This window comes from Balaenoptera musculus, chromosome 2 (genome assembly GCF_009873245.2).
Source record: "Balaenoptera musculus isolate JJ_BM4_2016_0621 chromosome 2, mBalMus1.pri.v3, whole genome shotgun sequence".
NCBI lineage: Eukaryota > Metazoa > Chordata > Mammalia > Artiodactyla > Balaenopteridae > Balaenoptera > Balaenoptera musculus.
The window spans coordinates 126,032,432-126,047,899 of record NC_045786.1 but is presented as its reverse complement, the minus strand read 5'-3'; the positions used below and the strand labels follow the sequence as shown (position 1 = coordinate 126,047,899).

Sequence of the window (15,468 nt, the reverse complement as noted above, 5' to 3'; positions counted from 1 at the left end):
ATCCTGGCTCACATTCGCACTCCAGTGGCTGGAGGCTGAGGCTCTTTCAACAAGGCTTTCAAGCCTTGTCCAAGAGCTTGCTCTGTCAGGTGGTGGTGGTTATGTATGATCTGCCATGACCTCCGGGCAGATGGGATTAAAGAGGTTCATGGTTCGTTAGTGACCATGGCACAGGCTTTTCTTGTTAATTTACACAGCCAGAGGGAGCCAAGAGAACAGACACCTCCCTCCCTTCAGCAAGTCATTGATACAGAGAAATGATGTGTTCAAGGGAGAAAACATTGACTATGTTGATATTTGCTCTTTTGACAGCTTGCAAGTGACACTTCAATTAAACCTACTAGTATAAGTTACTCGTGCTATGTGGAACTAGGGGGTTGTTGCAGGGAGTTTGATTGATCATGTTAGATTGAGTCACTTAGAAACACTGATTAGTGGGGGGTTGAAAGCAATTGGGAGTCAGTTCTTTTTTAGCATATAGTTTAAGCAGAAGAATAAAAAGACAGGATGAGGAGTGACTAGAGTCTTGGAAGCAGATTTTTTTTTAACTCCACTGGCTAAAATCTGTTATATATGTTCCAGAAAATGCTTTAATATAGAGGTGGGTTAGAGAAGGGAAAGACTGGTAGACATGTGTGTGGTTAAATACAAGCAGCTTCATTTCCAAATGACACTGTGCCATGGTTTGTCAAATATAAGATTGACTTAAGGAACACTAATAACTGAGCAAGTTTGAAAAGTAAGATTTATTCTAAGTCAGATCATATGCATTTACTTTGAAGTTTAAGGATGTGTGTGTGTGTGTGTGTGTGTGTGTGTATGTGTTTTAAAAATAAAAGTTATTTTCCATTATCCTGACTGTTTGGATTCTCCGATCTTTTAAATGCTATTTCAGAATTTTGCTTGTCATCATTAAGGAGTAAATGTTATTAACTCTGTCAACCAACGATTTTGAAATTCATAGGAAAACTTTATGTTTCAATGTAGAGATCTACAAAATAAAGCTATACTATAAAATAAAACTTTGTGAGTGTATTCCCAGTAAAAGTGGGCCAGCATCACCTGTGTGACCTTTAGCAAGTTGCTTACAGGTGTCCTTACCTCTAAAAATGAGAGTTTAGTACCAGGTAAAATTTAAGAGAACTTCCAGCTCTACAGTGTTATGAGTTGATGATCTAATACCTAGAGCTCAGAAGACTGCAGTTCTCTTTTAGTTTCATATGTGATCTGTTAGACAATATCAACAGAAGATAATGTGCTAATGCTGATGTTTTTCCTGCCTGGTGGCAGGTTGGTCCTCCCTGGGTTTGCACGTTTACCCCAAGAACGTCCTGTGATCACTATACTTCTGGGTACAAATTTCTAAAATATAAAGTGGATCATGCCACTCCCCTACATAAGTCATTTAATAGCTCCTCAAAGCTTACTGGGGTGGTAAAAACCCCTAGCATGGGATACAAGATCTCACTCACTCTGCAAGATCACCCCATGTCCCACCAGTTTCCAATCCCATGGAGTCATTTGCATCCTAGGCTTTAGGACACCTGGGTTGCCCTACCTTCTGTACTCTGCCTGGCAAACTCCTGCTTGCCCTTGGATACAGCTTAAAGATGACCTCCTTATGATATCTACCTTAGGAGACTCAGTAGTTCCTTCCTCTGGTATCCATTACATCTTCTGGAATTATTTATGTTTGCCCAGTAAACTATAAAATCCTCAAGGGCAAGAGCTGTGCCTTCCTCATCTGTGTCTCCCCAGTAATTTTCAGCTTAATTCTTGGCACTTGGTATATTCTCAATACTTGTTGTGGAGTGACTGAGTCAGCAAACTGAAAAATTGATCCTTAAAGATGATTTTAAAGAAGAGTAATCATAACAATGTTTTATTTTTCATTTAAAAATACTTACTTTGATTAAAAATTTCTAAAACCTAATATTGTCAAAGGAAATTATTAGTACACTGCTAGAGCAACGTGTCCAGAGGGCAGTTTGGCAGTGGGTCTACTTCTGTTAATTTACCACAAGAAAATAATTGAGTATGTGTGTAAATATTTAGTTTAAAAAGTGTCTATTGTTAAAGTATTGTTTATAATAAAAAAATTGGAAACAACTGAAATGTCCAATGATAGAGGATTGGTTAAGTAAATTATAGTATGTCTTTACAATGGAATACAGTGGAGCTGCTAAGAATCATGCTTATAAGATAAAACAAACATTGACATAGAGAAATGTTCATGAGTGGTTGCAAAATGAAGAAAAAATGCTATAATAAAAAAACATTTCACTTTCATAGAATTTATATATAGGTAGAAAATAAAGAAAAGTAATTAATATACACGTTTTAATAGAGATTATCTCTGAGTGATGATTGTATAGATATTTTCCACTTTGTTTTTTTATATATCTCCATGTTCCATTTATTACTTTGGCAATGTTTTAATTATTAAAAATAATTCCTGCTAAATCAGACTCAGAGACTTATCTCTACTTTGAATCTGAAATGGATACTAATTTATCTCCTTGTAAGATGTTGGTAACTTCTTGAACTCGTTTGGAAGGCTTTTGGAGAAGATTCACATTCATGTTGCTACTAACAAGCAAGTTTATGCCAGAATATATCCTGTTATAGTGGCATAAATACGTGTCCATTATAATTCCTAGTGCTGTGTTCGTGTTGCTTATATTTGCTCTCACACAAGGATATTCCTTATCTTCTGCAGGACTGAATAGGCCTTGTACTTGTTATTCTATTAACTATTGGTCTCTCCTCTGTCAAAGTTTCATAAACAACTGGTTTAGGTGTTCTCATTTTTCTGCCCCTAAGTGCAGCCAGACACTTCACCCATTTTTTTCCTGTGCAGATTCCATTACCACCAGACCTTCCTCTGACTCTCACATAGTTTGTTCAAAGAACATCTGGTGGGTAAAGGGAATTACTACAAGTTTTCAGTTTCTGACAATGGAATTCCAGAAATTTTCTAAAACTCTAAAAATCTCTTTTTTAAAGTGATGCACTGTTTGTTGTAAAAATGTCAAGCAACATAGAAGCATATAGAAATAAAGTTTGAGAAATGGTTTTCTAATTATTTTTCTATGCATATATATATTTAAAGAGATTGAACTCTACATACTGTTCATTTTTTAAGTGTGTTTGGGAGCTGTCTCGCTATTCATACATACATCTCTACTTTTATATTTTTAAAATGGTATCGAATTCCATGGTGCAAATATACCATGGTTTCTTTATTCAACCCCCCCCATTGATAAATATTTAGATTGTTTCGAGTTTTTCTCTAATAATAAGGCTACAGTAAACAATCACTTGCATAAATATTTCTATAGGATAAATTTCGAAGAACATATTATTTCTGTAGGAGCTTGGCCAGCCCTTTCGTCCCCATCTTTGTTGTAGCCTTGTGTAGAAGTGAAGCTTGAATGGATGTTGATTGTTTGACTTCTTGTAACGTGACAAATATCAGAGGAGCAGTGGTGGAAATGACCATTACTGTATTGAGAACCTGGGAAGAGATCCATGGTCTTTCTTTGTCATCTCTCTCATCTCTCTTATTTCTGAAGATGTGTTTAAAATGCAGTTTGATCTGTTCACTTTCACACAGCAGTTGTTTAGGTTTCTCTCTGCTCATTTCAATTTTGTTATCAGGACATTAGGGTCATAGTCCATCCTTTCCAAAACTTGGAAGGAGAGACAGAAGATTGCTTTCTGGGAGTTATTTTGTGAAACCAACACATTATGCATCGGGGCAGATATGCAAAGCATCCTTAAAGGGATAGGAGGCTGCCGGGCTGGTTAGATGTGACTGATTACATACGTTTTATCTAAGGAGGACACCTTCCTAATTTGGAGATGGGTGCAATTAAACTGTCTCAGCATAAAGGCAATAACCAGTCAAACTGTGTACTTTCTCTCATTCCAACTCTTTGCTCATCAAACACCATTCTGATTAGAACTTGAGTTTCTCTATGGAATTGCCTACAACGAGAGCATAAGCTGGCACTCAGAATTTAAAGATGGATGGATAAATTAGCATTCTGGCTTTATATATCAGGCTGGTAAATTTGTGTAATGTTCACCTGCCCCTTTGAAATGGATACTGTCTTGGTGTGCTGACAGAACTAAGTGTCTGTATATGAAAACCCTGAAGACCATTGTAAAAGGAGCCAGGCTGCTGGCTGCCCTTCCAGATGAAGCACCACATTCGCCGTGTTGCTGTGATGAGATGACTTTCCCCCCGAGTTCTGTTCTTCACTTAATATTTTCTCATATGCATTTCTCTCCCCCACTCCCCACCCTCCCGCCTGCCTCTCCTCTCGGCAGGCATGCGGGATCTTAGTTCCCCAACCTGGGATCTAGCCTGCACCCCCTGCAGTGGAAGCACGGAGTCTTAACCACTGGACCGCCAGGGAAACCCCTCATGTGCATTTCTATATATGCTGCAGTATAATTTTTAGATCTATTATTAACTATAAGATGTTACATCTAGTTACATTACCATCTAACTGTCCCTCCATTGTTGAACATTGAGGCCATTTTCAGTGTCTTGTCTGATAAATGATTCTACTCTCAAAATCTTCCTACAAAAAGAAGATTTTTCTTCTTTTGCACTTTTTCTTTAGAAGTTCTCAAAATGGGATTATCGGCTCATAGGGTTTGTCAAACTGAACCAATTCACCTTATCACCAATGATGTGGATTTATATATATTTTTTCCTTATAGTCATGCTACTTTGATTTCTATTATTAAAATATTTGATGAATGAATTCCTTCAAACATATAAGGTAGAAATAATAGCAATCCTACACAAACTCTTTCAGAAAATACAGAAGGAAGAGATACTTTCCAAATCATACTGTGAGGCCACTATAACCTGATACCAAAACTAGGTGAGGGCATTTCAAGGAAAGAAAATGACAGATGAATATCCCTTGTGAACTTAGGTGTAAAAAACCTTAGCAAATTAAATCTAGCAATGTAATGTAATAAAAAGAGTGATGTACTGCTATTTCTTGATGTATTAATTTTTAGACATTTTTAGACATTATCTACAGACTATTCTGATAGATGAGGATTTAGCTCTCTTACACCATTATTTCCTCTGCTTCCCCTTCTCCCCCCAAATAGTTACATTAAAGTTTTATTAATTCAGCATCCACTGTTCCCATTATTATGCCTATGTAAATATTACTTATAGCTGAGCATTTTACCATACTAAGGTTTCTTTTTGTATTTTTTCTGCAAATTATATTTGCCTTGCTTTTTAAATTTGCTTATTCTATTGCTAACTTTTCCCACTCTTTTTAATAGTCTCTCAGTATACTTTTCCACAGGATAATCACATCAGGTAATCCATTAGTTCATTTTTTTGCCCCCTTGGTGATATCCTACCTTTAGACCCCCATTCTCCATCTGTTTGGCTTGTTGTTCTCCAAGCCCGCTGACCAGCTGTCCTCCTGGGACTTCCCTTTGCTGTCATCCTTTGAATCCCGTCTTGGAATTTCTCTATGGTTTGATTCACCACTTCCTGGATCTCCGGTCTTCCTCTTTCTGGGTTTGCTTACTTAGTGTGGCCAAGGATCTCTGTCTCCAATTGGCTAAAATGATGGTACAGTCACACAGAAATCTAGACCACAGACATTTCTAATGATACCCCCTTACTCCTCCTTGGAGCCGAACACTTGGGAAGCTTTTATGTTCCTGGGGGTGAAACAAAGTCCCCAAAGCAGGCAGGAGGAGTGCCGCGAGGTCACACTGGTGGAGGACCCAGGAGTGCACTTCTCCTGCACGTCTTCCCACGAGTGGAAGATGGATTCCATTCCACCCTCCCTGGAGGGAGTACCTCCGTCAAGCTGGACCACAGCTCAGTGGGCTCCAGAGGGACAGCTGTAGCTCTCACCTGCTGTCACCATGTCTTGTCTTGTACTTTTATTTTCCCAAAGATACTATAAGCTGCCTGAGGGTGAGATGATGTCTTATTATATTTAGATTGAGTTTCAGTGTCGTTCTAGTTAGGTTTCAGGAGAGAGTGAAATAGATGGGTGTGTTTAATCCACCATCTTAACCCAGAAGTCCTTTGAAGCACTTTTTTCAGTTGGCTTCAGTGACACTGTGTTCTCTTGAGTGTCATCTTAGTTCACTTGGTGTTCAACCCCAGTCTCTTGCTGGGTCCCCCTGCTCTTTCTGATCTCTACATGTTGCAGGGCCTCAGGGCTTGACCTTCTTTTCTTTTTTCTGGATTCATTCCTTAAGTGGTTTCATCCACTCCTAGGCCTGTAAGTCCCATCCTTATGCTTATGCTTCCCAAATTTATCCTTCTGGACCTTCCTTCTGAATTCAGGACTCCTTTCCCAGAGTCTTCCCTTGTATGGCTGAGAAGCATCTCACCCAGCCACCCTCCCTTCCCCTCCCCGAAACCGGCTTCTCCCCCAGTGTTCTCCACAGTAAAGGGCCCCACCATAAACCAGCAACTTAGGCTAATTACTTGGTGTCATTCCTTGATTTCTCTCTGAATCTCACATCCAATCTCTCAGAAAATCCTGAAGGCCCTATTTTTAAAATATAGTCCAAATTGGGCCGCTTCTCATCACCTTAACCACTACGTCAGATGTTGTCCTAAGCAGAAAAGCTTTCTGGAGCACGTGTATAAGATAGCACCCTTTTCAGCACAGCACCCTCTGTACATACGTGTGTATCCAGTCCCAGTGAGGCGCCACAGAATAGATTCTATTTTTCTTCCTTTCCGTATCTGTAACTCCCTCCACCAACACTGAAAAACCTGGCTCCTATCATCCTCAGCTAAAAAGGGTCTTAGAGATAGAATCTGAGGCCCTGGCATTCCAGAGCAGAAACAGAGTAATCAAGAAGTGAAGTGAGGGACTTCCCTGGTGGTCCAGTGGGTGGGACTCTGTGCTCCGGATGCAGTAGGTCCGGGTTTGATCCCTGGTCGGGGAACTAGATCCCTCATGCACGCACAACTAAGAGTCTGCATGCTGCAACTAAGAAGTCTGCAAGCCACAACTAAGAAGTCTGCATGCCGCAACTGAAAGATCACGCATGCCCAACGAGGATCCCGTGTGCCGAAGCTGAGACTGGCCCAGCCTAAATAAATAAATAATAAATAAATAAATAAAATATATATTAAAAAAAAAAGTGGAGTGAGTAGCTGACCCAAGACGACACTGGGTAGCTTGAACAGAATTTTTACGTTTGAAAACTGTGTAACAAGGTGCTTAGTGTTAGAGGAGCGCTAATGATACGCTATTATAATTTACTTTTAAATGCTCTTTTTGTGTAATTTCTTTTGGGAAATGTTCTTAGAGACTAAAATTGCCTGGTACTGAATAACCTTATATTAATACTTAATTCATTACATAATCAGAATATGTTCTATTATTTTCTGGGTAAAAAATGGAGGCTGGGGGAAAGCACGTCCCCTGAAATGTCCTCTTCTTAGTTGTATTTTTCTAGGCCTTCTTTCTAGACAGGTGAGATTTTCTGGCATCTGTACCTTTATGTCGCTAGAATAAGGAAGGGAATTTGGAGAACAGCTACTTCAGCCCAGGAATGTCCCAGCTCTTCTTCATGGAAGTGGCCTCTTCATTTCCTCCACATTGTCCCCTGTTCCAGCTTCCCCTTATCTGCTTGAAAGGATTTCCTGAACATCTGGCCTGTGACAACGGTGGCCTCATAGCCCCTCCCGGAGGCTGGAAGTGACTTTTTTGGGTCACCTTGACACAAGTACTCCAGAGTTTCCTCCCTGGTGTACATATTAGTTCTGGCTGAGGATCACAACAACATTGTTTAATGTTTGATTTGTAAAAACAGTTAAGTCTAACTGGTGGGCGGGGGTCTTTGAAAATAAATGTACTCTCTCTGTAGTTCGTTTTGCTCATTGCCTAATATTTTTTTAAAAAATGCTCTCAGAGCAGGTACTGTTTTCTGATTCACACGAAGGACCTACTGGGGCCACTGGTTGCCCTGGTTATGTAAGCTTAGAGTCAGGGAGGAAGTGCTGGGAGCAGTGGCATGAGGTTTAGATGCTGTAATAGAGGACGGGGCAGGGAGATGTGAACAGGATGCACCCAGCTACCAGAGAGGAGCGGTGTGAGGAAGGAACCAAGATGCCTACGTGGGCGTCTACTTATTCTGACCTTCTGTTGCCTGGTGTGCAATGTAAACCTCTTCCTTACCATGAGTAAAATCCTCATTACCTTAAAAAAAAAAAAAGTGCTGGGACTTCCCTGGTGGCGCAGTGGTTTGGAGTCCGCCTGCCAATGCAGGGGTCACGGGTTCGATCCCTGGTCTGGGAAGATCCCACGTGCCGTGAAGCCTAGAGGGGAGCCCGCACGCAGCAACGAAGACCCAATGCAAGCATAAATAAATAAATAAATCCAAAAAAAAAAAAGTGCTGCCTAGGGAATCTGAAGAAACCATGTGCCCACCTGTGGAAGATGAGCTCAGCTTCAAGGCCATCAGTTGGGGCAACTTGAAAAAATAAACAGCATCTTTCATGCTTGATATTTACTAATAACTTGCCATCAACAAAAAGCTCCTTATAGAGACGGAGCTCAAGTTACCAGGCAGGTTCCCAGTGGTGCCACAGATATTCGAGGTAGGTGGTCTTAAGTACTGGTTGAAATCCCTGTGGGTCTTCCTGGTCCCTCCCTCTAGACGTAGATGTTACATTGTTGTGACCTTGCTGTCCCTGGAATTCAGCAGTGTTCTGATCACGTGTTCTCTACACTTTGGACCCCTGGAATGCCTGTCGCATGAGTTGGATGACCGTATGTGTGACCTAGGATTTTCCACTACTTAAGCCTATCTTGGTTTGCTTTTTTCTTTTTTGAGCTGAATTCCATGGCAACACTAAAGAATGTGTCTGTGTTGCTTTTTTTTTTTCTTTAATAGGGTACCAGAACATCTTGTGAAGAGCATAACTTGGCAGACATTGCAAGCCGTAAATTTCTGCCATAAACACAATGTAAGTCTCATGATCTCCCTCTAAAAACCAGAAGGCTGCCCTTAAGCTGAGGTGGAGCCTTTGTACGAAGTTTATATCATACTTTTGTGGATAGAATTTTTTACCCAAATCTTCGTAAGCCTGGTTGGAGTAAGTAGACGCTAAAAATGCCAACCTCGCTAGGTCTTCTTGTTCAGGTTTTAAAGATGCATTTTTATGATTTTAAGAAAGTAGTTATTTTTACGTTGCTTAGGAACTGCTCAGATTTAAGGTAGAATCCCATTCACTTGGAGTCCGTGTTGGTCTGGAACCCTCAAAATACTCTGAAATTGGGGAGGGGAACCCCAGGTGGCTCATGCTTGTTGAGTGCAGTACGTGGAGTCTCAAGTGCAATGCACACGTACTAGTGTCTGCATTGGTGAGATAGAGGTGCCAAGTCTGCAACAAAGCAGCCAGTGGAAACCTCTAGCGCTCCCAGCCACAGCAAGGCTGGCGGGAAGCACAGTGGACCGCTGCCCAGGTGGTGTGACTTCACAGATGCTGGGAAGCCTGCTGTTCCTTCCAATACAACATGGCCCAGTCCCCGTGCACAGAAGCCAGACTCCAACATCAGAGCTTCATTTTGGCCACAAGGGCAATTTACTGCAATATGTCATCCTGACAACAGCCAGGGTCCAATTTCACTGGTGGGGCTGAATCCCCTTCCTCACGCTGTTCTAAATGGTTTTTTTTTTCCTGAAGCTGCCTTCCCAGACAAGCAAATATGAGAGTAGGCAGCACTTCTCCCTGCTGATTCTCCACCTAGCTCAAGGCTACAATCCTTGTCCAAATGCATGCGTAGCAGGGAGCGTGAACACCTTATAGGTACTGCGAGTGAGGTCTAGCAGTTTCCTGAGAGCAGGTTTTAGGACGGAGGAGCAAGAGAGACTGCAGAAAGGCCCTGGTGGGGAAAAGCAGAGACACTAAGAACAAATATAATGCATACCACAGTTCCCTGGAGAGCCCCTGAAGCTGTTTGGCCACATGTGCATGGGGGGAGGGTTGTAGAAACTTGTAAAGAATTCCCAGAACAGAATAAGAGCACATTCTTGCTTACAAGTACTTCTGACCATCTGTCATCATGATATTCAGGGGTGTACCCATTTATAGTAATATTTGAAGCCAGTGGTAAAAAAAGTGGAGATCTCAGGGCCATTAATTGCTGAGAATCAGATAGTTTGTAATAAAATAATTCAGAAACTGTCTCCCCCCAGTTTTTCCAGAATAATAAATACCCATGGGGAAACACACTGAGGTCTCACCCTGAAGATCCTTTGGAGTGAGAACTAGGCCAGGCCCAAGAGGAAACTCTGTCATCTCTCCAGATTCTAGAGAGTCAAGAACATCCCAGGGTATCAGCCACAAGCCAGAGAGGGTCTCTCAGATTGCAGAAGGCTCCAGCATTCTCCTCCAGAGAGGAAAACACTTGGAAGAAGGGAAGGTTATTAGGAACCTGGACAGTACGATGACCCCACAGTTGTTTTTGTGTAATTTTAATTAGGTTGTTGATTTGTTCCTTGCCAAAAAATTGCTATTTAATAAGAAAATCATGTGAAGATTCTTAAACATTCTTCCAGCATCACCCTGTTAAGCAATGTCAGCTGTGGTTTGGAAACCACAGGTGATTTGTGTCTAAACCCTGGCATGGGGGCTACATCCCGTGGGGTGGAGGCACAGAAAGAAGGCTGGATGTGTGTGGGATGGAGCTGACATCTAGCGACTCCCCAGAGGGTGAGCACTGCCTGCTCTTATTTATCTGGTGGGGACGAATGTCAGAGCTGGAAGGGAGGTCTCTTGGCAAGCTGCTGCTTCCCGCCCTTCTCTTTCCCAGCTTATCTCAGTAGGCCCAGGGCTTGTCCTGTTTACCAGGCGGAATGTGTTCTGTTCTCAGTTAAACAACTGGATTGTGAATTCTGCTTAGGCACCAACTTGCAGCTCCTGCAGCCACGCTGCAGGCCTCACCCAGAGGCCTTTTAACATTTTCCCTGTCACCTGAGGTAGCAAGATTAAATACAGGACACCCAGTGAAATGTGAATTTCAGGTAAACAATCATAACACTTCAGTATAAATATGTCCCTAACATTGCGTGGGGCATACTTATACTAAAAAATTATTTGTTGTTTATCTGGCTACCCTACTTTCATTTTGCCTTTCACACTTGTTGGTCTTTAGGGGCCCTTCAGGAGTTTGGGCTGACTCAGGCTATGATGGGTATGGTACTAGGTTTATTTTAGGCTGCTGTTTTGTAGTCTGTTTTCCAAAAGGCCAGTGAGAGGTTCAAACAATTTCTCAAATATTTGCCAAATATTCATATGTTTTATTTAGTCCCTGTGTTATAGTTGCTCCTTTTTAATCTGCTTTGGTTTGATGTTTGTGATTAGTGCATACACAGAGATGTAAAGCCAGAAAACATCCTTATCACAAAACATTCTGTGATTAAGCTTTGTGACTTTGGATTCGCTCGGCTTTTGAGTGAGTATTGAAGTTTTCTTTAGTTAAGTGTCAAAGCTGGAAAGATTTTTAATATGATAAAGAATCTAAATGCTATAGAAAGCTGGTTCCTGTATATTTAGGGCATAAGCTTGCTATAAATTACACGTCTGCAATTAATTGAAAACATGTAGATATACACTGGTTTAAAATGTATGCTATCTGTAAATTTTACCACAGTAAAGTGCTTATTAAAAAGTATGTTACCCTCCTGGTTTCTACCATGTTTTGCTAAAATAGTACTTTTTAGAACTACTATTTTAGAAGAGTGGTTTTCAACCTCAGCTGTAGATTAGAATCATCTGGGAAACTATAAGCTCTAACTATAAAAACTATACTGATACCCCTCCAGGGATTCTGGTTTAATTGGACTGGGGGGTGCCCAAACACCAGTAATTTTAAAAATACTGTATTCCAAGTGATTTGAATGTACAACCAGTATTGAACCACTGATTTAGGAAAGCCACAGATGGAACACAAGCTTGATTTCTCAGGTCTTCCCCCTCCTGGTTTTGATTCCTCGCTTGCACTGCTCTCTCTCTTTTCCATGTCCCATCACTGGCCAGCTGGACCGAGTGACTACTACACAGACTACGTGGCCACCAGGTGGTACCGCTCCCCAGAGCTGTTGGTGGGGGACATGCAGTACGGCCCCCCAGTAGATGTTTGGGCAATTGGCTGTGTCTTTGCTGAGCTGCTGTCAGGAGTGCCTCTGTGGCCCGGAAAATCAGATGTGGATCAGCTCTATCTGATTAGGAAAACCTTGGGTAAGTGGTGTTTCTGTCCCGCCTTTTGAAAACTGGATAGTTTTACCCGTGTCAGTGCTGGGCAGAGCCAAGTTCCTAGTCTCATCTAATGCCCTTTACAGTCACAAAGAGGGAAAGTCTCAAGGAAAGGGCTCCATGAAAGGTGTCCGGGTTTGTTTTAAGAAAAAGAATCAACAATTTTGAGTATGTTCTAATTGTCCAAAAAGACACAAGATTCTCTCTTCAACGTAGTTTGGATCAAGTTAAACTCCGAATAATGATGATAACAACAATAAAAACATACATTTCTATAAGGGCCTAGCAGCTTACAGAATGCTGTTGTGTTTCGCTTCATTTATTATGATGTGGTAATTCATTCTCTGGATGTCCTTGACTCCAGCCTGTCAGGCTAGTTTGCATTATTCAGATGCTATTTAGAAGACGCTCAACCTTCTAAGTGTCAGGAAGAAAGCCTGGTTCTTCTTATGTCACCCTTCTTGTTTTACTTCCCCACCCCAAAGTCCTTTCCTTTGTTTCTACTCTTGGGGAATAGGGGGGAGGAGAAGAGGGGGAAGGAAGGGACAGATGAAGAGATTTGTGAGCAGTGATTGATCCCTTCAGAAGTCAGGGGGTTGAGCTATGACTCCCAGTTTAAAGCAAACTTTTCTTCCTTGAAACTCATGTAGCATCTGCTGTGGCCATGTCTTGTCTTGTACTTGTGTCTTGTGCTTGCATCATTCCAAAGGTACTGTAAGCTGCCTGAGGCTGAGATCCTGTCTTTTATTTCTATTTATCCACCACCAACATCTGCACACAGTAGGCAGTAAATATTTGCTGGTAGCTTTTGTTGAGTGACATGTAAGTCACCTTGGAGCCCTGCCAGGGGCACTAAGCCTTCCTTTGCTGTGTTTTCCCAGTGATTTTAGGGCACTATGTCCACGTCCTACCCCCCAGCTCTCTGGTGGAAGAAGGTTATTAAGGTACAGACAATGTGCTCATGAGGAAGCTCACTGAGACCTGGGACAAGGCATTAGAGAGCGTATTTTGGCTGCTCGTCCAAAATGGGCAAGGACGGCAGTTTTTGGGTTTGAGTGAAAGGTAAAGTTCCGACAAACTGGTGAATTTAGACAACTTGATACCCTGAGGTCGGAACTCCAGCCCAGTCCAATAGCAGCGTTTCCGGGGCCCTGGCTGGCAGGCTTTCACTGTTCACTGTGCTCTGGGAAGTGGGCCTGGGTGTGCCAGGGGCGCCCTTCTGAGCATCTCCGTCTGTTCTCTGAACAAAATTCCTCTTCAGATGTCATATCCCTGGAATTTTACATGAGGGCGATTTTAGCTTATTTGGCTGAAATGTGGGCAGGTGAGCCTCACATAATCCCCCAGAATATATAAATGCTCCTTTTGTTTTATTACTTCACATCTTAAGTGCTTCTAAACAGTACATAAAGTGGGATTTCCAAGTGATTGCTATTTGGTGTAACAAGTAAAGGTGGTTCCAATTTGGAAACATATTCCTTCTAGCTAGATCTTCCATGCTTTGTTTCCTCCCTCCCTCCTTCCCTTTCTCTGCTCCTTTCCTAACCCTAACCCTTCCTTTCTCAGATATTTATTGAGTGCTTGCTACGTGTCAGGCACTGTTCTAAGCGCTAGGCCAATAAACTTTTATCTCGACCCATCAGTATTCAGTGAATACGATTTTGATTTGTGGTTGTTGCACTTTTGCTATTTTTTAAAATTTAATTCAATTTAATTATTTTTTATGCAGCAGGTTCTTATTACTTATCTATTTTATACATATTGGTGTATACATGTCAATCCTAATCTCCCAATTCATCACACCACCACCACCATCCCCCGCCGCTTCCTCCCCTTGGTGTCCATACATTTGTTCTCTACATCTGTGTCTCTATTTCTGCCCTGCAAATGGTTCATCTGTACCATTTTTCTAGATTCCACAAATATGCATTAATATACGATATTTGTTTTTCTCTTTCTGACTTACTTCACTCTGTATGACAGTCTCTAGATCCACCCACATCTCTACAAATGACCCAATTTCGTTCCTTTTTATGGCTGAGTAATATTCCATTGTATATATGTGCCACATCTCCTCTATCCATTCTCCTGTTGATGGGCATTTAGGTTGCTTCCATGACCTGGCTATTGTAAATAATGCTGCAGTGCACATTGGGGTGCATGTATCTTTTTGAATTATAGTTTTCTCAGGGTATACGCCCAGTAGTGGGATTGCTGGGTCATATGGTAGTTCTATTTTTAGTTTTTTAAGGAACCTCCATACTGTTCTCCATAGTGGCTGTTTCAATTTACATTCCCACCAACAGTGCAAGAGGGTTCCCTTTTCTCCACACCCTCTCCAACATACTTTTGCTATTTAAACAAAGCCATTATTTGTTAGTGTGTGTATGTGTGTGTGTGCGCACACGCTTCTGAGTTGTTTGGTTTGGACTCCTGAAACACTTTGTGAACCTTTGAGGGACAAGAACGTTGCAGCCTTCAGTTTCCGTTCATGCCTCCTCTGTGCCTAACACAGTACTCCACCCACTGTGGGTCTCGGCACAGTTTGTTGCAAGTTCCCTCAGTGCCTCTCCCTCTGATTGGAGAAGCAAATTGCAGCCTTTGTAGGTATAGGCACTGACCAACACAGCACCAATGGAAGGAAACTATAGAGCAGTGCTTGCTAACTGATCTAATTTTTTTTTGAGAGGATGAAAAAGACTTTATTTTCTATTTATTTTCTGTGGGTTTTTTTGGTTTTGTTCTTTTAAATTTTTATTGACGTATAGTTGATTTATAATATCGTGTTAATTTCAGGGAGCTATACTCAGTATTTTGTAATATATACAACCTATCTAATTTTACCTTTCTCTTTCTTCTTGTCCAAAGGAGACCTCATTCCTAGGCACCATCAAGTATTTAGCACAAATCAGTACTTCAGTGGGGTAAAAATTCCAGACCCTGAAGATATGGTGAGTGACCCATTTTGGAAAGAGCTCTGCACGTCAGGGCTAAGGTTACCAGGGTGTTTAAGGGGGATCATTCTCACTCGATGAATGTACGTGAGGAGTTGCAGGCTAACTAGGTTTTGGTAGCTATGCACCACCCTGAGCCCCATGGTCCACTTTGCAATGGAAGATCAGTCTAAGAGTAAAAAAGAAAACTGGGGCAAATTGGCTAGCAAGATCATGGTCTTCAGTGCT

At 41.6% G+C, this 15,468-nt stretch overlaps 1 protein-coding gene across 3 annotated transcripts in view; it reads left to right on the top strand.

Annotated features, from left to right (window-relative positions):
* Nucleotides 1-15,468, top strand: part of CDKL1 (cyclin dependent kinase like 1) — a 54,572-nt gene that overhangs the window by 31,489 nt on the left and 7,615 nt on the right. For all 3 annotated transcript variants that reach the window (XM_036839869.1, XM_036839849.1, XM_036839859.1), the window contains exons 4-7: nt 8,923-8,995; nt 11,396-11,486; nt 12,071-12,271; nt 15,155-15,237. In XM_036839869.1, the coding sequence (XP_036695764.1) occupies nt 8,923-8,995; nt 11,396-11,486; nt 12,071-12,271; nt 15,155-15,237 (448 nt within the window). The remainder of the gene's footprint in view (nt 1-8,922; nt 8,996-11,395; nt 11,487-12,070; nt 12,272-15,154; nt 15,238-15,468) is intronic.